Source organism: Nannospalax galili, unplaced genomic scaffold (assembly GCF_000622305.1).
Source record: "Nannospalax galili isolate Female #2095 unplaced genomic scaffold, S.galili_v1.0 scaffold85, whole genome shotgun sequence".
NCBI lineage: Eukaryota > Metazoa > Chordata > Mammalia > Rodentia > Spalacidae > Nannospalax > Nannospalax galili.
Window position 1 is genome coordinate 3,862,494 of NW_008358866.1, and position 25,319 is coordinate 3,887,812.

A 25,319-nucleotide genomic window follows, 5' to 3' on the forward strand; every position below is an offset into this window, starting at 1 on the left:
CTACAATGGCTTGACCTTGGGGATTGTAGGGAATTCCTGTATTGTGTTGAATTCCCCAAAGTGAAAAGAAATCTTGTAAATTTTTACTCACAAAACATGGTCCATTATCAGTTTTAATTTGTTGGGGCAGTCCTAACGTAGCAAAGCCCTGGAGAAAGTGAGACTAAGCATGTTTAGACTTCTCTCCTGTATGAGCGGTAGCCCAACAGGCATATGAGAATGTGTCAATGGACGCAAAAATATACTTAAGCTTTCCAAAAGGAGCATAGTGTGTGACATCCGTTTGCCATAAGGAATTGGGCTTGAGTCCTCTAGGGTTTACCCCTGGCTGTTGCAGAGGTGGTACTTGTAAGCCATCTTGTCTACCTCTGCATTGCCTTGGGATAAAAGCCCAGCCAACCCTTTGTGCCCTCTAAGATGCTGTAAGAAAATAGGGACTTCTCTCTCTTTAAGGAGCTTATGAGTCTGAATACTGTCAGAAAGCAATGGCCATGAGTTCCTTGAATTGAGCTGCTTTTTGGTTTCTCCACATCTGCCCTAGTCAGTGAAAACATTGTAGGCTTTACTAAGGACTCCCTTGGCCTGGGATTTGGCGAGTGCTACTGCTGGTGGGGCTGTAGCACTTGGGGGTGGGGTGGTTCCCTGGCCACCCTCTGAACTGAAGGGGCGGGGCCCCTCCCTGAGCCACCTTCCCCTGGGCTTTTTCAGCTGTCCTAGAGCCGGTTGCAGTGCACCTCCAAACGGTCGCCGGCTGGGGGGTAGTACCCCCGCCCTGCTTCCTGCCCACGTTAGTTCAAGGCGGGTGGGCTCACGTTAGTTCAAGGCGGGTGGACGGCTTTTGCTTTTGCTGCAGACCCCATGCACTCTGCTCTGCCCCGCCCTTCTGCCCGGGAGGTTCTGAAGCCGGCCAGGGCACGCCTGAGGTGCCGCTTGTTACTTTGGCCACCTTTGGTTTCACTTCTGTTGCATTTCTGCATTCTTCCTCAAACTCTTCCCATGATTCCCATGTATCCCCAGTAAAAACATTAGCCCAAGTAGCCAAGGAGCCAAATGAATAGCCTCTGCCCAAACCTTTCGAGCTACGGGATCTGAAAAATCCAATCCCCTGTTTTTAAGCATATCTCTCAGCACTTTAAGCATTAGGTCCTCAAGCTTATTAATTTCGTTACGCATATTTCGGGCCTTGCTTACCCCGAACTTCCGATTGGCCCCAATCCGTTTTCCTCCTTTCTTCTTTCTTTTCTTCTTTTCACCTTCCTTTGAGTGCCACGCTGGGTGCCAGCTGTCGGGGGTTCGAACCAGCGACCCCCCAGCATGGTGACTGGGGATGAGTAAGCATGCCATTTGCCAGCCCATGCTGCCCCCAGTACCGGGGACACTCAGATGCAACGGAGAGCCTAGTCAAGCAGGGACTCATTTATTACAGATATTACTAAGGGTGTATATTAAGGATGGTCATGCACTAATCGTGCACTCCTCAGCAGTGCGGAAGTATTCTTTAGACTTTCAAAGCAAGCCAGGCCACGCCCCCAGTAACTTCCTTTCGGACCTATGCAAGGTGGGGTCTTTAGGTCCCCACAACTATGTAACTCTGGATGGCCTGGAACTTGCTATGTAGACCAATGTGGCCTCCATCTCACAGAGATCCACCTACCTCTGCCTCCTGAGTATTGGGATTAAAGGCATGTACCACCCCACCTATACACCTATTTTTTTTTTAGTCCATTACCCAGTGTCCTGTGTTTTGTTGTAGCCACACAAAATGGACTAATAGAGCACAGAAGGTCTGTGTTTGGAATTTGATCCTTGTGACCTCACAAGTATCAGTTTTGCTGCTGTGGGTACATTGACTTTTAACCAAGCCATGGAGGAAAATGACACAGAACACTGGTTCAATGAACCATATTGGAACTACTTTTCTAAGTGTTCAGAGTCCGTGTCAGAAACCCAGTATCAATTTCTGTTGCTGCTTTAACATATTATTCAAAACTTAGTGGTTTAGAACAGTAAAAAATACTGTCTTATAGTTCTGGAGGGCTGAAGCCTGAAACAGGTCTCATAAGGCTAAGAAGAAAGTATTGTCTATGTATTCCATAGGGTGGCTTTTCTTTTTAAAATTTCATTTTTATTTTATTTTGAGAATTTCATCCTTGAGTATTGCATTTGCATTATTCCCATCCTTCCAGTTCCTCTTTAACTCTTCCCATGTCCTCCCCACCCCCTCAATTCCTGTCCTCTTATTTGATTATTAATGTTACACACACACACACACACACAAATGCACTGAGTCCATGCTTCTTTTATGAGTGGTGATTGTACTTGTCTGTAAATTTAAGGATACATATTTAGAATAGAATTAGAAATTATTTTGGTTTAGGACGATGACAGAAATAGGTTCTTCTCTAGTGTCTGTGACCTCTCCAACTATGTTTACTTAGCTATGTTTATAGAACCACACATGCATTCCTTTCAATTGAGCAGAATCTAAGTTCAATTAGACAGCTGTTGATTATTCCGTAGATAAAAGTACCATTACTGCACCAACAGAGATAATTTGCTTGACTGGTCGTTGCTGTGGTTCATAGGCTTACAGCTGGGTGGGACCCTTGGTTGGTTTTCTTTCTTGGCAACTTGAATAGTATATTCTGATACTATGAGAGCTAGTCTTCAGGGAGTATAGCTGAAGTCTATATAACAAAATCACAGTGCCAGGCAAGGGAAACTCCCTTTGAGTTGTTGGTCGAGGTAGTCCAAGAGGCTCCCAAAACAACATAGGCTATTGCTACAGCCCTTGATTGCCTCCCAGAACTTGAAGGTAAATATTGCCTCATTGAAGTCACCACCTCAGAATGTTCCTCCAAGACTACCTTTAGACACCCATTCATCCTGCTAATCTATGCATTGTCCTATTTTATTAAATTCTAGAACAGTAAATTTATTTTGTAAACTCTTTAATTGTTCACTTTCTGTCTCCCTCTATTAGACTAAAAGTCTGTTATAGCAGAAACATGGTTAGTCTTCTTCAGTACCTTGTCCCCTAAACTGGGAATCTAACACATTCCTAGTACTTGGTGAGCTGTCAGAAATTTGTTCAATGAATCCATCAGAATATAGTCTAAGAAAAACATCTTATATTTAAACTGTATTAATGTATGCCACACAATAAAGACTTAAAAAAAGAACTTAGTCAAACAAGCTATCCATACTTTTTTTTTTTTTTGATTTAAGTGTTTCTTTGGGATCTGACTGAGTCATATCAAATAAAACACCAGATGTAAAAAGGCACTGCAGAAGAAAGAAAATATAAGAAAAAAATCAGACTGAATTAATTTGTGGCAAAGTGAATGGTACTAGAGAACAGTACATGAAATGAGATAAGCAAGACACAGAAAGACAACAAACATTGCATACATGTTGTTCCTCATATATGGCAATTAAAAAAGTCCAGAAGAGGAAGAGGAGGAGAAGGAAGAAGAGAGGAGAAAGAGGAGGAGGAGGGAAAGAATAATAATTGTCTGAGGCTAGGAAGAGGAATAAAAAGGGGGATAGACAGAGGTGGGATAACAGGTACCACAATCCATTAGATAGGAACAATAAGTATTGTTATTCTACTGTAGGGTGATGATAGTTCATAATACCCTATTATATATTTTATGAAAAACTAGAGGAGAAGAGCTCAGAAAAAAGAAAGAACTAGAATTCATGCAATCAGTTACTACTTTGCCAAAAAATGAATGGTAACATTACCCAGATCTGAGTTATCATCATGATAGGAAGACAACACATAGTCATGGCCTTGTGCACTGCAGATTTAAAGTGCTAATATTTGTAATTCAGAGGAGACTCAGAGAAAAGCTATAATAGTCATACAAGTGTCTAGAAGAATGAAGGAGGGAGAGGTTCATTTTAATAGAGACATCAGTTCTGGTAAGTAGGGCCTTCCTGAGGCTGTTCCCAACACATGATCCTCAGTAGTTCAGGAAACCCAAATGGCTTCTATGTAGAAAAAACATTATTGACATAACATGAGGAGAGAGCAAGCCCTGTGGGAAGACTGCCTTTTAGTAGACAGGTCATTTGTAGTTGTTCCATTGTTCATTTATGCATCCAGGTGATGGGTAAAACATCCCTAAAGTGAGCCAGTAAGCCAGGAAATACTGATTGAGTACCTGATGCTGGTCAGCACTGAAACTCTCATATTATCCTGACCTGCAGTGAAGAGAAAGGAACGGAAGACTTTGTGGGAGAGAAGTATTGTGGACTGAATTGTGTCCTCTGAAAATTCAAATATCGAAGTTATCCAATATGATTGTATACAAAGACAGGGCCTTTAAAGAGATGATTAAGGTTAAATGAGGTCATCAGGGTGACCCCACCTAATCCAAAAGGATGACTATCCTTATAAAAAGAGGAAGTGACACCAAGAATGCACACAAAGAAAAGACCATTGAGGACATGGTGAGGCCTTGGGAGAAATTGAATCTGCCAACAGTCCATTCTCCCGAAGTGTGAAAAAGCAAATTTCTATTACTTAAGTTATCCAGTCTGTGGTCTTCTGTTAGGGGTACTGTGGAAGATTCTAGAAGAGGTAGTTGATATAAGTTCTAACATTCAGATAGTATTATTTTCAGGAAACAGCCTAGGGGAAGGGTCTGGCTAAGAAGAACACTCAGGAGAAATAGTGAATAAAAGCCATAGGAGAAGTTAGAGTACACTTGGCTTTTGAGTTAAAGAGTAGATGAGGGAACTCAGTGTGGGTGGGGTGTGGATAGGTGCTTGGATGCTTAGGTACTGTTATGCCTAGAGTGAGTTGGGGAGGCAGTTGTGGAGTATCTTGAAATGCAGGGACAGGGTGTTTGTACTTCATATAGTGGGAAATATGGGGCTTACATTGGGGTTTCACTAAGGAGCCACCTTTAGTAAGATCAGGGGACTATGATCTATGGTACAGGTAGAACTGAAGAATAAGGTGTGACTCCAGGGTCTGTTGTAAAGAAAAAGGAAACTAAGGTTTGGTGATAGTACTTGAGTTAGCTGAAAGAGTAGGGAGTTAGGGTTGAGTGATAGATGAGACTAAAGGGCTTCCAGGTACTCAGGCTTTTGGGCTTGATGAGGAATGGCACATTAGCATCTGCTGTCCAGTATTCTCCCAGACCACGCTCTTTCAAAGATTTTTCAATGGGAGAATCATCCTGTCGCTCCAGAAAGTTTCATTATTGTTAGTTAAGCCTTCTTTTCCCACTTAATCCTTAAGTTGACTGAATGTACAAATTCTCAAGTTTGTTCTTAGGAAGATATGGCAACCTCTGTGAAATTAGGTTTGGCAAATTAGAACTTAAATATAAATTCTTAAGTATATATTTAAGGTATGATGGAAACATTTTTATAAAAGTTTAGGTATCTTCCTTGTAAATAGATTGTATTCACTGTATTATTTAACTCTTGAATCAAGCACATTTTCCTTCTTTAGATGTTACCAATCTAATTGCACCTGATATTTGCAACACAGTGGGACAATCTGTTGCTTTCAACAAGTATTTGCTGGGCTTGATATGTATAGTAACGTACATACATGCATTCATACATTTTTCAGGGTCGGTGGCAAGGAAGGGTCATGAGAGAGTAAAGATATATGTTTAGATTACAAGAGGAATTCAAGACCTACTAACTTTTTTACATTTGTAAACAAGTTGAAATCATATTAAATGATCTCAGAACATCTTTAGTGACAAGGGTAAGTAAAAGTCCTTTGTCCAGATGTCATTCCCACAAATACAGAATAAACTTTATGAAGTAAATCTTAGAAATGCATTATTTTACTACTTAAGGCAAAGCAGTAAAGTAGGGCATTTTCCCTCTTTGATTGGATGGTACTTAAGTTTCAGTTGGTAAATAGTTGGCTTCTAAGAAGGTACAAATTTTGCTTTAATGTGCTTTCATTTATTATCTTTGTTGAATTGGCTTTTTCATTTGTGTAAGCTTGGTGATAAGAAATACTTATTCTTGATCATCATGACTGACTAATAAATAATACTTTATCTTTTTGATGCTGCAGTTGACTCACGTTGACCAGGCAAGCTTCCAGGTCGATGCCTTTGGAACATCATTCATTCTTGATGTCCTGCTAAACCAGTAAGTGCCTGCTGAATTGTCTGCACTTTGATTATTATATATAGTGACTTTAAGGCACTAATGCTGATAAATAATAAGAAATAGATATGCATTAGAAATTGTACAACGTTAGCAGATTTATAAATATATAATGGAGAGCAAGAGTTATTATAGTATTTTGTGTAAGACTATATATGACCTGACCTTCCTATGAATGACAGATTATGGAAATAATATTTAAGGTATTAAAACTTCTTTCTCTTTCTTTCTTTCTTGTGTGTATGTGTGTATTTGTGTGTGGGGGGACTTATATGTGGGTAGACGTGGAGGACAGAGGACAACCTTGGGTGTTGTTCCTTGTGACTTGTCCATCTTTAGTTTTTTTTCCACATTTTAGGTATTTATTTATTTTTTGTGTATGTATCTGCCAACAGATACATACAACATGTTTGTGTGTGCATGTGTGCATGTGTGTGTGCATGCGTGTGTGTGCATGTCACAGTGCTCATGTAAAGGTCAGAGAATAGCTAGTGGCAGTCAGTTCTCTCCTTTCACATGTGGGCTCTGGTGATTGAACTTAGAGCATCAGGCTTGCTGGAGGCACCTTTACCCATGGGCCATCTTGCATGCCCAATCTACCCTTTGTGGGGAGACAAAGTCTCTTCTCTGACCTAGAATTTTCCCAGTTGGCTATCCTGGCCAGCCGGTGAGCCTCAGGTTCCACATGTCTCTGTTTCTCCATAGCTAGGATTACAAATGCATGCCACTACACTTGGCTTTTTATGTGAGTTGTAGGGATCAAATGCAAGTCTTTGTGTTCACTCAGCGATCACTTTATCAGTCTCAAAATACTTCTTAAGCATAGCAGAAAAGAGAAAATTATACTACACTTAGCTCTGCCAGGCTAGGGTTATGTTTTTGGACTGGCTTACAACCTTTTGGGGAGCAGTTATTCAATAGTTCAAGAAAACAGTTTGAAGTTAGAAGGTACAACAGGTAGACTAAGAGTGATATTTGGAGCCAAAGTCATCTGGGATGGGCAGCCAACTAGATGGAATACTGTTAGCTAATTTAAAAGACTCATGATGTGTGACTGTACATCTGGATAGGGAGTCACTAACCACGTGTAGCTGTTTACATTTAAATTAAGAAAAATCATCTGGATGTGATGGTGTATGCCTGTAGTCCCAGCTTCTCAGGAGGCCTAAGCAAGAGGATCAGCCTAGGAGTTTGAGATTAGTCTGGAGAGTACTGCAAGACCATTTAAAAAAAATTAAAAGTTTATTCCTCCTTAAATGTAGCCACATTTTAAATGTTCAGTAGCCAGGTATGGTTAGTGATTAGCTTACTGGACAAGCTTTGGCAATTCCAGTTTCCTAGGTCTCTGCTTCAATAGCTCTTTCCTATATCTCCTGGTGGATCACCTCCCTTGTTCATGGTTCCTGACACTCCCTTGACTTCCATTACTCAGTGAAGGGATATTTGTTCTTGTCCATTTTGCCTAAATTTGCTTACTTTCTTTGGAGAATTCTGAGTGCAAAACTTTGATTTCCTGAAGAAATGCATATTATCATATCTATCAGAACATAAGCATGAAGCTTATAATACTGAAAGTAAAGCAGTTTTTTTGAGATTTTGACATGAACTTCTGTTAGGTAGTTTTCTCATTATTTAATGTGAATTTAAATTATCAAAAATACAGAGGATAAAATAATAACAAACAGCTTGTTTGGGCTGAAAATATACACTGTGCTCACTCTTTTTTTTTTTTTTTTTTTTTTTTTTTTTTTTTTTTCCTGTAATCCCAGGTGGCCTAGAAATCACTATGTAGACCAGGCTCAGGCAGCTTTTTTTAAATTTTTTTCCTTATTCTTGAGAATTTCATCCATGTATATAATAAAATATCATATTTACCCTCTATTTCCCCCCTTTAAACTCCTCCTACATCCTCCACAACACATCCAAACTTCATGTTTTTTCTCTATAACTCCCTAAATCCAGTTCATCTGGCCTATATGGGCATGCATATGGGATCATCCAGTGTGGGAATGGTTAAATTTTTTTCCTTATTCTTGAGAATTTCATCCATGTATATAATAAAATATCATATTTACCCTCTATTTCCCCCCTTTAAACTCCTCCTACATCCTCCACAACACATCCAAACTTCATGTTTTTTCTCTATAACTCCCTAAATCCAGTTCATCTGGCCTATATGGGCATGCATATGGGATCATCCAGTGTGGGAATGGTAGCCACTGTCTCAGAAAAATGATTCTTCTTCCATCAGCAACTATTAACTGCTAATATCTCTTCAGTAAGGGGTGGGGCCTGGACGTAATCTACCCTATCTGTGTTGGAATTTTGACTGGCTTGATCTTGTGTAGGTCTTATGCAGGTAACCATAACTGTCACGAGTTCATGAGTACAATAGCCATGTTGCATCCAGAAGATAGCATTTCACAGCACTCCTCTCCATTCTCTGGCTCTTATGTTCTTTCCTCTTCCTCTTCTGAGATGTTCCCTGAGCACTGGTATGTGAATGAGGTATGATATATATGACCCATTTAGGGCTGAGCACTCAGTCTCTTACTCTCAGCACTTTGAGCATTTATGTATCTCTCCACTGACTGCTGCTCACTGCAAAAAGTGTTAAGGTTCAGATAGCCCTGCCCCCTCACCAACAGGATTCCAAGGACTTCTCATGCTCCTGAGAAAAGGGAACCTAGCTGATAAGCAACTTGGTCTTTGAAGTCAAGAGAAGAAGACTTTTCTCCACTGTTTGGCCAACACAGCAGGCTTCCCCTTTGATCTCTAAAGAGGACAGGTTTTAACAGTCCCGCTCTCCTACTCCCTCCCCCCCCCCAATTTTAAAAAAAATACATCTTCCCACCTTCTGCAGGAGGCAGAAGCCTCCCTTTTAAAAGACCCCAGCTCAAGATAGGGCAGACATTTTCCCTGCCTGGAAGGGTATCTGCCCCATGTGTTCCTTTGCTAATAAAACCTATTTTGATGGAGTTTTAGCTGTGCCTTGGTGCCTCATCATCCATTCGCTCGTTCTCCGCCAACTTTTTACCTATCAAAAAGAAGTTTTTCTGATCAAGGTTAAGAGCAGCTTAGGTCTATGGATGTAAACATAAGTACTTTGAAGGCACTTTGACAGCTTGACCGTTGAGCAAAATAATACTAGCAAGTTCTACCTACTCTGGGCCTATGACTTCTTCAGCTATGGGATTTTGACCAGGATTAGAGTACCAGGCATGAAATTTCCTCTTGTGGAGCAGACCTCAAATCCAATTGGAAAGTGGTTAATTACCCCATACAGTCATGCCACTTTGCACCATTTGGCATATATTGCCTGGCATTCAGCGTACTGGGTTCAGCACTGGGTAGACCGTTGATGTGTTTTCTCTCCTCAGTGGCCTTCTGACACTACAAAAGCTGGCCAGCAGGGAGGAGGTTTCCTTTGTTGGAGATTGGCTGCTCTATGCCCTACAGCCAAAATGTGTGATATCTTCAGCAATAGGGTCTTACCCTGTAGTTGGGGAAAGTAGCCAAGGACAATGGCAAATGCCTGTACTGATTTGGAGACTTCTGGGACCTCTCTGACCAATAACTGGTAGAGAGGTATCCCATACCTTGCACTGAAATTTTCACTTAATTATCCATGTAGTCCGGGAGCCACATTTTCTACTTGTGCAAGGTAGCTCTGTTCCTTCTTTCTCTTTTTAAGTGTATTTTAAAATTACCTTACTAGCTAGTGGGTTTCCATAAGGCTTTTTAAGACATTCTTAGTTTTGGTTAACCCTCCCACTACTTTTTTCTTGCCACCATCTCTCTGCCCTCTTCCTCACTTAACCCTTTAACCCCCAGTATCTACCCTCCCTTCCCCATCTCTTTTATTTCACATGTATTCTATCATCTCTCCCATTATTATTTTTTTAACTGGGTTGTGAGACAGTAGACTTCCCTATGGTTTTTCAAACATTTCCTTTGGATTAACCCATCCCTCCATTTCCCCCATAGTTCTGCTCCCCTCCCTTTCTGTCCTTGGTCTTCAACTTCTCTACTTTGATTTTACCTATAAACTACTATCCCTCCTCCCATAATGAATCCCCCAATGGCCCCTTTCTAGTTTCCTGGCTTCCACTTGTGCTCCAATTTAAACACAACAAAGCAAAAGCTATGAAGTTAGGCTCTGCATATGAAAGAAAACATGTGGCACTTATTTCTCTGGGCCTGAGTTACCTCACTCAGTGTAATTTTTCCAATTCCACCCATTTACCTGAAAATTTTATTTTTCTTTGTAGCTGAGTAATAGTGTGTATATACCACACTTTATCTATTCACCAGTTGGACATCTAGGTTGATTCCATTTCCTAGCTCTTGTGAGTAGAGCAGGGGTCAACATGAATGTACAAGTGTCTGTAGTAAGATATAAAGTCTGCTAGTGTCTGTTTTCTTTATGCTATAAAAACCACAATGATGTGATACATTTTTCTGTCCCATTTTTATATAATTTAAAAAAATTTCATGATTTCAGTTTGTGTCATTTTGTGGTTCTGTTGGTTTAAGAGCAAGGAAGGTAAAAAATTGAATATTCTGTTTAATAGTTTTGGGTTTTTCCTCTTATGAAGCAATTTTAGGGACTGTGGGATAAGTAAAAAAAATTTACTGAAGGAAAATTAAGTCTATGTGTAGCTGGAGTTCAATTGCAGAATAGGTCCAATAATACATATTTTTAGATTGGAATGGAAGGAAAAGAATATTACATAATATTTCTTCAAAATGTTCAGTAAACAAGATTATCTATAACCAGATTATTCAAGAGTTCATTCACCCTTTGGGTTGTAAATTCTGCAGGAGGAGGTTGAAAATATGGAAAGGCTCAAAGCGAAAAGCACAGCCAGTTCCTGTTTGTCAAATTACGAAGAGTGGGAGATAACTTTCCTTCATGGGGTCATAGCTGTGAAATTTTACTCTTTAGGACAGATATATTAATAAAACCAAACATATGGACTGCCCTGGTCAGATTGATCCTGAGGCTACACTGGACCTTTCAGAGGTCAACAGTGGCACTCTATTTTATTATGAAACATTCTTTAGAAAGACAAAGGCTCAATAAAGACATCTAGCCATATTATGTTAGCAATTCAGGCCAAGTCTTTTCCTGTAAACCGTTCTCCTGTTCTTCAAGAAGTGAATAATTAAACGCCCCAAAGCAATGCAAGAATCTTGAAGAAATTTCCCTTCCATCAGGGCTCCTTGATTGTTTTATGTCAGGTGGCCTGACAAAAGCACCTCTCCCACAACACACCACAGAGAAACCAGTGTTCCACATCTACAGTAGCTGTTATATTGGGGGTTGGTCAGGAACATACGGGATCATTAGAAAGAACTTATTTTCTGTGGTCTGTGTTTTTGGAAGATTCTGTTCTGTCCTTGGCTCTCAGTGCTCAGCTCTTGAAAGATCCAACTCTAAAATGTAGTTTTTTTTTTTTTTTTCCCAGATTATCTCCTTCCTCTTATTTCAATAGCAACAACATGGTTTGTCTCTCACTCTGTGATCCTCATAGTAGTCTTTTTTAATTCCTTATTTCACAATGGGGGATGGGACCTGACCTAGAAGCTCAGCAGATGGGGCTGACCATGTGGAATGGGAAGTATACTGGAGATGAAAGGGGTGGGGGTGGGGTAGGAGCAAGGCCAGATAAAGAGCACCTGGATTCTGTTCAAATGGGCAAGTTCAGTCTTTTATTTAGGGGACAAGTCATCTGCCAATTTTGGAATCAAAAGCTAGCTCTGAAAGTTTTCATTTATTTAACTATACTCTGTTTACAATGTGGTTGATGAAGGCGATAAAAACAAATGATGAGGATAAGATAATAATTAAATGATGATGTTATGCCATGATAATGAATAGCAGCCATCTTACTGTTGTTAATCTGTAAATGAATATTTTGCTCTTATTGTGAATATTCTTCGTATGTATGTTTCATATGAAATCATGTAGAAGACAAATCCATGTTGAATAATTTGAGATTATTTTCATTTCACATATCTGTACACATAAACATGGTACACCTGTATGTGTAAACATGTATGTGTCCATACACCCATGTGTAAGCATGTATGTGTTCATGCACATATACATTGACATACATATATACATACAGATAGACATATACACAGTTTGTAATCCCCTGGTTAGTACTAAGAGCTCTTCTAGAACCTGGGGACTTGATAGAGACAAGGAAATAAACACCTGGTCTTAGGGAGCTTGAATTCTGGTCAGAGAGACAATAAACATTAAATAAGGCCATTTCAGAGAGTGGCCATATTGTTAATAGAATGCCTGCTGTAAGGATGAAGGTGACATTTGGACATGCCATCTCTAATCTCTAAGGAAGTAACAGTTAAGGGCAGGATGCTCAGAGAAGAATAATCAGCATGTTTGAGGAAAACAGAGGTAGCTTAGGATCAGGAAACAGGGAGAGCCAAGAGGGTTTCGAAATGACGTTAAGAAAGTCAGGAGCCAAATTATCTGGGACCCCTTCAGCAACAGAAAGACATTGGCTGTTAGTCTAAGCAAGGGTTATTGATTTCTCTATTCTTTATTGCATTAGTCACTCCTTTCCTCATTGGCTTATGACCATTTATTCATCAGATCCAGTTACTCTATATTTAAAAAAATTTAAAGTAGTCTCTCTGAAGGCTTAGTCCATGCTATTGGTTGTTGTCTTATAAGGTGTTTTAATAGATGCTATAGGAAAACCAGTATTTCTTTTCTTTTCTTTCTTTTCCGTACTTTTCAACCTGAAAGACTAAAAAAATAGTTGTAATTCTAAAACAGCATCAGTGAAATAAATATTATTTTCATCAGTATTAATGGACTACTCTACACAATATAAAGTGTTACTTTGTTGTACTCAGTCTGAACTAATGCCACTAAATTTAGTTACAGATGCTTATTCAGACATAACATGAAGTTTGCATAATCAAAGACTGATAATACTGGTAGTGACTATTTATAATTACAGTTACAAAATGCCCAGAAAACAGATTGAAAACCTGTGAACAGTTTTGTAATATGGATGAGCAACAGTTTTATATATTTGTAATATTATATGCCCTTTTAAAGATATGGAAGGCCTTTATTAATTTAGTATAAATTTGGTCTTTTTGAGACAGGGTCTCCCTGTAGCTCCAGCTGTCCTGGAACTCACTATGTAGACCAGGCTGGCCTTGAACTCACAGAGATCCTCCTGCCTCTACCTCCTGAGTGTTGGGACTAAAGGCGTGCACTACCACATCTGACAGCTTTGTTGTTTTAATATAAATTAGAAGCTTTAAAATGACCTTTCTTCAATGCTTTGAATTGTCACCGGACCATAAATGAAAGATTTAAATAATTTCAAATGATCACTGATACAGTACAAGTGAAAATTCTCATGTGCTAGTACTTTTAATATTGTATGTATCATACCATAGCAAAAAGCAACCATTCCAAGGTACAGCCTCTCTGTTTTCATAAACAGCACATTGTATTACAGCACAAAAGCTTATATTCCACCATCAAGTGTCTCTCAGTTCACTGTGATGAATCATCAAGAATATGTTCAAATTCAGATAGTCTCATCATTATCTCTCAAAATATCTACTGAAAGGCCTGACCCTGCAAGAGATGAATGACACTTAACTTGCTGCCTGGCATTGAACTCCACAGATAGCTTCAGACTTGTAAATAAACAGTTCCTAGGTATTGCTTAGTATGGGAAAACTCATTTTGTCTTGATTGAGTTGGATATTTTTCTTGTGATCATTCAAGTGATAATTGGGCAAAAGTTTAATTTTCACACAGGAAAACTCTTTCCAAAGAAGATTATAGCTTTCAGAAGGCCCATTTATTTCCAGTTCAGCCATGACAATACTGTCCTTCTGGTGATAGCTCAGCCCCGATAGCTCAGCCCCCCTGGTATTTGTTGGTAGCCCATTCTGTGAACAGCCTCAACCCCTCACCATTAGTTTTCTTTGTAAAATTTTCTTAGATATATTTTCCTTTTCTAAAATGGAATAAGAAGCTGTGTGTGATGCTTACACTGTAGTCCTAGCACTTGGGAGGCTGAGGCAAAAGAATTGCTGTGAGTCCAAGGACAGCCTGGCTGCAGAGGAAGATTTTGTTTCAACCAGTCAATCAATTAATGGAAATAAGAATAATTTTGTCAGAGCTGGAGGGATGGTTCAGTGGTTAAGAGCACTGGCTGCTCTTGCAGAGGACCTGGGTTTGATTCCAGCATCCTCACAGAGGTTAGCAACTGTCCATAACTACAGTTCTAGGGGAATCTGATGCCCTCTTATGACCTCCACAGGCATTGCATGACACAGGTGCACTTGCATACATGCAGACAATACACTCATACACATAAAATAAAAATAATAAGTAAAGTATTTTTAAAAATAATAATTTTGTCTCTGGGTGTGGTGGTGCATGCCTTTAATCCCAGCACTTGGGAGGCAGAGGCAGGTGGAGCTCTGTGACTTCAAGGCCAGCCTGGTCTACATAGTGAGTTCCAGGACAGCTAGGGCTACAGGGAGACCCTGTCTCAAAAAGATGAAAAAATAATAATAATTTTGTCACTTCCCTTTTGGAACTGGTAGACTGTCAATAAACTGAATTTTAATTTGGAAAAGTAGGTATTTTATTCTATTAAATCTTTCCATCCAACACCATGGTGTAATTTTTATAAAAATTTTAAGCATTCTTTTATAACGTTCAGTAACATTTAGTGTTTATATAGGCCTTTTATATTTTATGTAGGATATTTTCTTGGGAGTTGTATTTGTTATTCTTGCTGCTGTGTATGTACTATTTTTCTGTGTTTTGGAGCTAGTCATTGATGTTATGTAGGAAAGCCATTATTTGCACTTTACTGAACTTTCTGAATATTGCTTGTGACTTTTCTTTCTCTTGGATTTGACAATAGCATTATAATTTTACAGTACCATGAATGGTAAATCATGAATTGTCTTTTCAAAATGATACTTTTAAATTATTCTTTTAATCCTTTTTTGTAACTTCTGAATTGTATGATTTGATGATAATAGTGGTTTTATTTATTTATTACTTTTTTATTATTTTATTTATTTTATGTGTATAAGTGCTTTACCTGCATGTGTGTAAGTGTACCGCATGTGTGCAGTGCCTGCAGAGGCCAGAAGAGGGTGTTCAGTCCCTTGGAACTGGAGTTACAGATGGTTGTTAGCCACCATGTGTGTACTGGGACTTGAACCTGGGTCCTCTGGAAGAACCGAAGTGTTTTTAACTGCTGAGCCATCTCTCCAACCCATGATTCTGTTTTAGAAATGGTTATTTCTCTACTATTCATTCATAGTATAAGTCACATACTTATTATGGATGTTCGAGTTAGGTTTTATCATATTAAAATAGTATCCTATATGTTGTTATAAAAGTTTTCTTTTAAAACAATGGGTACTTGCTTTTATTGAGTGTCTTTCTAGTCAGTTAAAGTGAACATATGAATTTTCTTTTTTGAGCCATTATTGGGATTTATTGTTTTAATGTTTTCTGCTATTTTTAAAGCTTTATATTATTTTATTTTTATGTGTCTGTGTGAATATATGCCATGTAAGTGCAGGTACCTATGGAGGTCAGAGAGGGTGTCAAATCACCTGAAACTGGAGTTACAGATAGTTGTGAGCCTCCTGATATGGATGCTGGAAAGTGAACTTGGGTCCTCTGAAACAGCAACAAGTGCTCTTAATCACTCCTCTCTATTTGTGACTGTAAAATGCAATCACAGTTCCTATTTTTATCTAAGTGGTATGGCACAGGACCCTGTTCACCTTCCTGCTATAAACTGCTTTTATCCTTGCTGGGCACAGGAGCACCTGCCTGTAATCTAGCACTCGAGAAACTGAGACAAGAAGATTGCTTGAGCCCAGGAATTCCAGAGCAGGTTAGACAACACAGTGAGACTCCATCTCAACAACGGTACCTAGATAGTACTAGGGCGTACAGTTCCTGCACTTGAGAGACTGAGGTAGAAGGATTGCCCTTAGATTGAGGCCAGCTTGGGCCACACAGTGAGACAAAAAATAATTATTACCTTTATCTCCATGTGCTTCCCTTAACTTTTTTTGAGATTCGGCTTTCTTGCCTTTTATTCTATTGTTAAATTCCTGCTATTCATGAACCACCTGCATTGATACCCAACGTGGGCACAGCTGCCTTTCACCAGTGATGGTTGCTAACATCTGTTAGGGTGGTTACTCCAAGAACCCATGAGCCCCAGTACATACACAAGCCTTGGTGGAGTGTGTCACTACTGGGAGAGCAGGTATCGCCTCTGTGTGGCCAGGCAGAGAATGGGAAAGTCCTTTCTTTCCTCGGTTCAAAGTACCTAACATTCTGTTTCAGGGTGAAAGCAATGGGGCCCTCCCCATTTGCAGAAAGTGCAATTGGATCTCTCCCCTCAGTTATGATCTGACTTCATGGCTTGACAATGCTTCTCAAAGCTATGACCTCTCAACTTTAAGCAATATCACAGGTGTCATTTCTGCAGCCCTAATGATGCTGTCTTTCTCCTAACGTGAAGTGAATAACAGATCCTCATAAACTTCCAGCTTAGCTGTGGCTCCAACTTTTCTTATTTAATGCTTAGAAAAAGTTTATGGGAAAGCTGCGAGCTGACAACAGCAAACTGGTAGGGGCTAAGCTATGCAATTAACACCTTGAGGCAAATCTAACTGTTTTTCTCTACTGGTTCAAGTTTCCCCAAGGCTTTGGAGAATTCAAAGTATTTACTGTGGAGACCTATCCCTCAATAAAGGAGGGTTGTTCAGTTGTAACTTCTAGTTCCATTGAAGAATGCAGCAAATTATTTCATTTTAATAATTTTCCAGTTTAAATTTTTAGGACTCATTCTTCTAGGTATTTGAATTCTAACTGTGGAAATAAATGTGCTGTTATGTTGTTTAGAATTTTTGTATCTATGATTACAAATGAGATTGGTGCAGGTTCTTTTTTTTTAATCAAATGTTTAAAAAATAGAATTTTGTTTATAGAAAATTTCATGAAGCATTGTCTTATATAGAATAAAAATGTACATGTATATGCTGTGTTAATTATATAAAGGTATATATCTTACTTTAAATGGTAATATGGTAAAGACTAGCTCTAAAATAGTGAATATGACATTGTTTTTTTACCAAAAGAACCAAGATAAAAATGCTATTATCACCAAATAATACCTTTTAGAACTAAATATAAAGCTGGATGTGGTGGCACATAATTTTAATCCTAGCTTTTGGGAGGCAGAGGCAGGCAGATCTCTGTGAGATTGAGTCCAGCCTGGTCTACATAAGCGAGTTCCAGGCCAGACCATCTGGGGCTACAGCATGACCCTGTCTTAAAAAAACCAGAAAAGAAAAGAAAGAAAAAAAAGAACTAAATATAGATGTATTCATATTTACCTAAATTATTTTAGCTCAAATATTTTAAGCATTTTATATATACAAAAACATTTTAATATTTAAATGTCTTTATATTTATTGAGTACTCTGGGAAATTGATTTTTGAAACAGGATCTCCCCTTGAACTCACAGTGTAGTGCAGCCTTGAACTGGTCTCCTACTCTATAGGGTTCACTATTCCTAGCTTTCTGTGAACCTTTTTAAGAGTTTAATATTTGATACTTATTTTTTGCTATTTTATTGGTGTATTCAGGACTTCTATTTGTTCCTAAGCCAATTTTGAAAAATTGTGCTTTTCCAAGTTGTCTTCATCATGGAGAATTTCATCTTTATCATATTTACCTGTGCATATTTTAAGTTTCTAAAATTTTCTCTGTACCTGTTCTTATTACTTTTCTATTGTAAAAAATTAAATAATTTGATTTAAAAATATAAAAAATTATTATTTTTGTATGTGGGTGGGGGGCGCACACATGGAGAGGACAACTTTCTGGGGTTGGTTCTCTCTCCATTATGGGATGCAGGGATGAAACTCAGACTGTCAGGCTTTTGTGCTTTTACCTTCTGAACCATCTTTCTGGCCTTATAATTTTGATTTTTAAGAGTAATTTTATTGAAGTACATTTTACATTTTGTGAAATTCACTCATTTCAAGTGTGCTATTAAAGGTTTTTTTTTTTTCTGTAACTTTACTGAGTGGTGCAACAGTCACTGTTAATAAAGCTTTCTTTTGTCTCTTTGAGATGGCTGTCTCAGCCTGTCCTAGTAGTTGCTTTCTAGCCCTGACTGTCCTCGAATTTATGATCCTCCTGCCTCAGCCTCTTGAGTGCTGGGATTATAGGTGTGTGTCACCATGCTCAGCTATTGCAAATCAGTTATGAAAAACATTTTCTTTCCTCCATTTAAACTTAATCTCCATTTCTGTCCCCAGCTCCTAGGCAGTTACTAATTTACTTTTGTCTTTATATTCCTGTATATACAATATGTTTTCTTTGTCTGACTTCCTTCAGTTGACATGTTTGTGAAGGTCATCCATGATGTAGCATATGCCAGTAGTTCAGTCCTGTGTTTATTCATGTATCTGTGTGTGGTGTATGTATGTAGCTCATTCCTTTTTATTATTGAATATTATTTCCTTGTATAGCTATATCACCTTGTATTTATCCATTTGCTTGACCTTTGGCACTTACACTTTCAGTTTTTGACTGTTATGAAGAATGGTGCTTTGGAAATTCACATGCACATCTTTGTGTGGACATGTCCTTCTCTTGGGTTGATACCTAGAAGTGAAATTGTTGAGTCATGTAGTAGTTTTTGTTTTGCTAGAGAAATGCTAAACTTTTACCTAAGTGGAATTTTGACCTTTTAAATAGTTTTCTATTTATTTATTTTTATTTTTTGTGTATGAGTAAACACATGTTTAGCTGACATGTATATTAAGTGAACCCATGTGTGCAATGCCCACAGAGGCCAGAAGAGAGCATTGGATCCCCTGGACCTGGAGTTACAGATGGTTGTTAGTTGCCATGTGGGTGCTGGGAACTGAACCTGGGCCCTAACTCTTTTAATGGTGGTATGAAAAGTATTCTTTTTACAGATGGTAAGTTTTATAGAAATAGTTACTAAGAATTTTGGTATTATGCCCATTAAGTCTAGGAAGAGTTCCATGTTTCTAATCGCTATGAGCTTATGCTCCTTTGGTTCATAATAAAACTCTGCCTTTGAAATGTACATATTGGCCGGGCGTGGTGGTGCGTGCTTTTACTCCCAGCACTTGGGAAGCAGAGGCAGGCAGATCTCTGTGAGTTCAAGGCCAGCCTGGTCTACATAGTGAGTTCCAGGACAGCTTGGGCTGCAGGGGGACCCTGTCTCCAAAAAATGAGAAGAGGCTATCAGATCTCCTGGGACTGGAGTTACAGACAGTTGTTAGCTGCCATGTGGGTGCTGGGATTAGAACCTAGGTCCTCTGCAAGAGAAGCCAGTACTCTTAATGGCTGAGCTATCTCTCCAGTCCCTCAATATTTTCTTTTATTCTTAAAAAAAAATTTATTTATTGCTTTTAATTCTTTTATGCATATGAGTATATTGCCTGTATGTATGTGAGTGCACCTGTGTTGTGCAATGCCGAGGAGGTCAGAAGAGGGCTTCAGATTCCCCTGTAACTGGAGTTAAGGATGGTTTGTAGCCACCATGTAGGTGCTGGGAATCGAACCCAGGTCTTCTGCAAGACTAGTCTCCAGCCCCTGAACTTTTAAAACTTTAAAAAATATTTTATTTATTATTTTTATTTTATGTGTATGAGTGTATTGATTGCATGTGTGTAAATGCACTTGTGTCATGCAATGCCCACAGAGGTCTGAAGAAGGTTTCAAATTCCCTGGAACTGGAATTATGGATGGTTGTTAGTTGCCATGTGGGTGCTGGGACTTGAACCTGGGTCCTCTACAAGAGCAACCAGTGCTCTTAACTGCTGAGCCATCTCTCCTGCCCCTACTTTTATATGGTAAGATTCTACTATTGATAGAATAACCTAAGGAACTGTATGTAGACCTTACTTTTTTTTGCCTTAGCTGAAACATGTTTCTTTAGTCAACGTTTTCTGTATTTTTTGTTTGCTTGTTTACTGTTTTCTCAAACAGGGTCTTGATATGTAGCCTAGGCTGACCTCAAACATACTACGAACTCCTGCCACAACCCCCTGAGTGGTAGGATTATAGGACTGCACCACTGGGCCTGGTTTTGCCTTTGTATTACCACCACCACCACTGCTACATCTTTCTCTCCCTCCTCCTCCTCCTCCTCCTCCTCCTCCTCTTTATGAAAAGTGATAGTTTTAAATTGTGAATCCCCAAACTAGGTTTTTAGAAGTATCATTTTAATATTTCTCACGAGCAGAAAGTCTCTTGAGCTCAGCTCAGACTGGCCTTGGTTGTTACTGGGACTGCCTTTGGCTGCAAAGTCCACAACAAAGAAAACAGGATTAGAAAGTACTGGAAAGTCCATTGGATGTATCTGGCAATGAGCTAGAGAGTGATGCACTGCAGAGATCATTCTAAGATCTGGGAAATGGTTTCTGAAGGAGTGGATGGACCCCTGGAAGAATCAGGGCTCTAGGGACTCAGGCTTCTTACAGGGCAAGGGAAGAAGGACTCTTAGGTTGGAAGGAGACTGTAAGGTTCAGAATGGAGTTGGGCCCCACACATGTAGATTTTCTGCTTTCCTATTAGCTATGAAAATACAGCTTTATGACCTAGAATAATGGCACATGACTATAATCGTAGGAGTCAGGAGACTGCAGTAACAGATTTGAGAATCGGGAATTTATTTTCTACTTTGGTTACTTAACGAAAGACTCATTCTAAAAAAATGAGTATATTATTTGCATCTATGGAAATGTCATAATGAAACTCATTACTTAATACTATTGATATATGCAAATAAAAAAGAAAAAAAGAGCCTTGTCATGCATAGTATCTTTCACTTGATTGTTTCATATGACTTCTAGATACTTTTAGCATCACCTGCTCTCTTTGTTTAATAGGGAAATTGGAGATTATAGCATGCTTATGAACATATCATTTAAGTTTATAAATAAAAATACAGGGGCTGGAGAGGTGGTTCAGGGGTTAAGAGCACTGACTGCTCTTACAGAGGACCTGGATTCGATTCCCAGCACCCACATGGTGGCTACAAACCGTGCTTAACTCCAGTTCCAGGGGAATCCGAAGCCCTCTTCTGACCTCCGCGGCATTGCACGACACAGGTGCACTCACATATATGCAGGCAATACACTCATACACAGAAAATAACAATAATAAATAAAATATTAAAAAAACAAAATTATTTAATATCATTATGTCTATTCATGTCCTTAGTTTTTCATGGGAAATATCATATAAATATTATAGGCTTAAATGATTCCTATATATTTTTTGTGTTGCACATTTATTAGATGAGCTGAAAATGTAATTTACTAGATATAGTCAGTGCTTTTAATGTGCAACATTGGAACTTGCAGTGTAATTAAATGTTTTTGCAGAACTGCAGAGACATTCTTTTCAGTTTTTACTGTGATTAGGGGGCACGTTGAACACTAGATTATCAGTGCTCTCTGCTATTTTTCTCCCAGGTGCCAAGTTACTGAATCTTGCTAAATTATCTAGCAGTGATAGCAGCAGAGCTCAACAACAAGAACTTTATCAGATAGTTAATTGGATTCTCTAGACATATTCAGTATAATTTAATTTTATGATAAGGCTATTGAGGTATTGGCGAACAATTGCACATGGTGGTTCACACTTGTATTCCCATTTATTTGGGAGGCTAAGGAGGGATGATCATTTGACTCTGAGTTCAGGACCAACATAAGCAAGTAGTTAGACCCTGCCTCAAAATAAAAGTATCATAGAAACAAAACAAAACCAACCAAATTGCCCCAAGCCAAACCAAAACAAAAAGATAACTGGGTGAATAAAATCTTCATAAGGTAAAAGATCCTATTTGAGCAATTGGAAACCTGTTCTATGAAAACTATATTTGCTTTATGGTTATAACTGAGTTTTAAAGTGAGATACAGAGTGCATGCCTACCCCAGATGATACCATCAGCACAGAGCTAACTTCCTTTTGTCACCGAAATATTTTTTCCATTATGTTATATATCAATTGTTACATATACTTTGAATATATGTGCATTTTCTTGTGTATTGGCACATCTTCTCAGTCAGTGAAAACTGGTATAATAGATGTATTATATAACCTTGTCCCATGAGTATGAATTATTAACCATTTTCAGGAAGGAAATATGCTGTTTTTATGTGATTGTTATTTGTCAAAAATTGAACAGTTTTGACTTAAAAATTACATAGGAGCAATATTGCTAGGTATACTGCAAAGGGACAAAGATTAACTTTCTATTTATTAAAATGAAAGCTCAAGACTTTTCCTGGAAACTGGTACAGAATAAAGATCAGCTGAACTTTCTTTGAGAAATGGCTCTGGAACCATAGGAAAAGAATTTATAGCCAACAAGGGATGATGGCATGCTGTGACGGTAGGAAGGGCATCATGTGTGTTGTTGCAGCCTGGTGGTTTGGTTAGGCTGTATGAACATAGCTGGGAGGACCTTTAATGAGGACCTGTTAGAAAGCTATGGGATCTTGCAGAGAAAGGTTGTGATACACCTCTGTGGGGACCATGCAGTAACAACCCTAAGCAAGACCCATTCAGTCAGTGCACTTCCATTTGCCTGTCCATATCGCTGCATTTCAGGGTCAAAAAAATTGGAAACTTGGCCTGGATTTATAGCTCAGTAGTGTAGAGGTTGTTTAGCATGAGCAAGGAGGCCTTGGGTTTGATCCCTAGCATTCCACTGTGAAAAAAGAGGAAAACTTTATCCTAATATAGTTGTAATTTTTACTCAAAATTATTGCCTTGGAGCACTGTAAACTAATGACAATGTCTTTAGGTAAAATCATAAGTCATATCTGCCTATTTTATTTTAAAAAACTCTTAGGATGATTTTTGTAGTAATTATCTCTCCTTAACTTCCGTTTATATTCAGAGATGCTGGAGAAGCAGAGCCAGCAGAAGCCTGGAGGTTACTCTTGTTGCTTTTGCCCTCTTCTCTGGTTCTTGGGTCAGTTATCCTTCTTACCATGGGTAGAAGCAGCAAGTGGGCCTTTTTAAATTCACAGGCACTCATCTCTCTCCAGTAGACATGGTAGCATAGCTGTTACCCCATGCCCCTTTAATGCTAGGAACTATGGTCATAAACAATAAAAGGGAGGATTTTCCCTGTGATTTTTTGTGTTCTGTCTGTCTAATATCCCAAGGAAAGAGTGATCAACAAATAATTAGTTTAACTTAAGAAATCATTTATTGTGAGAGCCAGAGGTTAAAATTCATCAAAATTATCCTTAATCTGAGCTATTTCCACATGAAAGTTGAAGCCTGGTTCTACAAGGTACAATAGAAAATATAAACTATTTGTTGAATTATGATGTGTTACTGTGCTTTCATTTATGAGTGGGCTCCTTAACCTAAACATTCCTGAAGCATGTGTAATGGTAAACTTATATTACTAGCATTTTAGGATGCTGGGACGTGTGGATTATTTGAGCCACAGGAATTTGAAATAAGCCTGGGTAACACAGCAAAACTGTCTCAAAAAAAGAACAAAGCAAAACAGCAAATCAAAATATAAGTCAATATTATTCCTTAGATAGGAACAATAGCTATGACAAGTTTCCATATATTTAAAATAGAAACATCAAAAATACAATTAATTTTTATCCTGACTCAGTTTTGCTAAATGATGAAAGAAAAGTATAAAAGAAAGCTGATTAAATAATCTAAATTAGGACAGTATTTTTTAATATTCAGAGGGCCACTACAGGTTGGGCTCAGTCTTTTATATTACTGACGTACTATTTGTTTTATGTTTGTAGTATTGTATAGTCACAATTTGGATGGAAATGATTGCCCTTGTGTATTCTAAGAGCCTGAAATGTACTAAGAAACAGAAAAATATTATATTTTTATTCTATTTATATATTGTTAATACTCATGCTTTACTTTGGTTGATAGAAAGCTAATTGTACTGTGCTTCTTTGTTGCTATTATAACTCTCTAGAGTTATATAACTTTCTAAAATTATCTGTCCAAAGAGTTTAGTCCAGAGATACGTGATACCTCATGCTCCTAGGGTATATCAATTTGTTGAGCAAAAAATAAGGATGAAATAAAAGGGAGAATTCATTCCCAGGCATGTCCTACCTGCAGCCTGTGGTCCACATGCAACCAAGGAAAGGTATACATGTAGCCCAATGCAAAGTAATAAACGTACTTAAAAATGAAAAAATATTACTTGTCTACCTTCCAATATAGTGCATTAGTGCTAATTGCTACTTTTATAAGCAACCTGAAGTTTTAAAGTATCAGAAAAGAATTGGTTTCATACTGCTTACTTATATGTTCAGTTATTTATTCATTCCTTCATCAGTCTATCCACTGAGTATGGAGTACTCTTCACATGATGGACACCATTAGGTTCTGACAGTAAAGACACTGAAAGACAAAGACCCTGTCCTCAAGGACATGGGAGCCTGGTCTGGAGAGAGCTGCAAACAATGACAGCAAGTATGTTTCATTTACAGAGGGGAATGTGATAGAATGCTGGGGAACAGAAGTGTCTCATCTGATGGAGATGTATGATCATTTTTACATTGTGACTAATTAAAATTCATTAGATGTTGAAGTTCAATACAAAGTCAAATACAGTGACATACACCTATTATCCCAGCACTTGGGAGGCTGATGAATTGTGTGAGTTATAGGCAAGACCTTGTTTTGAAAGCAAGAAATAAATAAATAAATATGTATAAATAAATAAATATGTATAGTCTAAATAATGTATGAAGAATTCAAAAGAAGTATAAAGAGAATGCTTGTATTGCTTGTATAATCTTACCCACGTGTAGGGTATTATCAACATCCTATAAGCTTACTTTATGTTCTTTCCCTGTCCAGTATTGGAAATAACCTAATTTATGTGATAATTATTACAGTAGTTTTCTATAAAGTTTTATCACCTCTATGTCCATACCCAAACTACACTGTCCTTTAAAATTTTGAAGGGGGAATGGACTCATGGATTTTTATGTATTTACTTTCAGTTGCAGGGATTGTTCCTTGCAAGCCTCACATTGTCCTGAT

General features: G+C 38.3%; 1 protein-coding gene across 12 annotated transcripts in view; it reads left to right on the forward strand.

Annotated features, from left to right (window-relative positions):
* Adam22 (ADAM metallopeptidase domain 22) overlaps positions 1–25,319 on the forward strand; it is a 267,323-nt gene that overhangs the window by 34,226 nt on the left and 207,778 nt on the right. For all 12 annotated transcript variants that reach the window (XM_008822497.2, XM_008822498.2, XM_008822504.2 and 9 more), the window contains exon 3: positions 6,056–6,132. In XM_008822497.2, the coding sequence (XP_008820719.1) occupies positions 6,056–6,132 (77 nt within the window). The remainder of the gene's footprint in view (positions 1–6,055; positions 6,133–25,319) is intronic.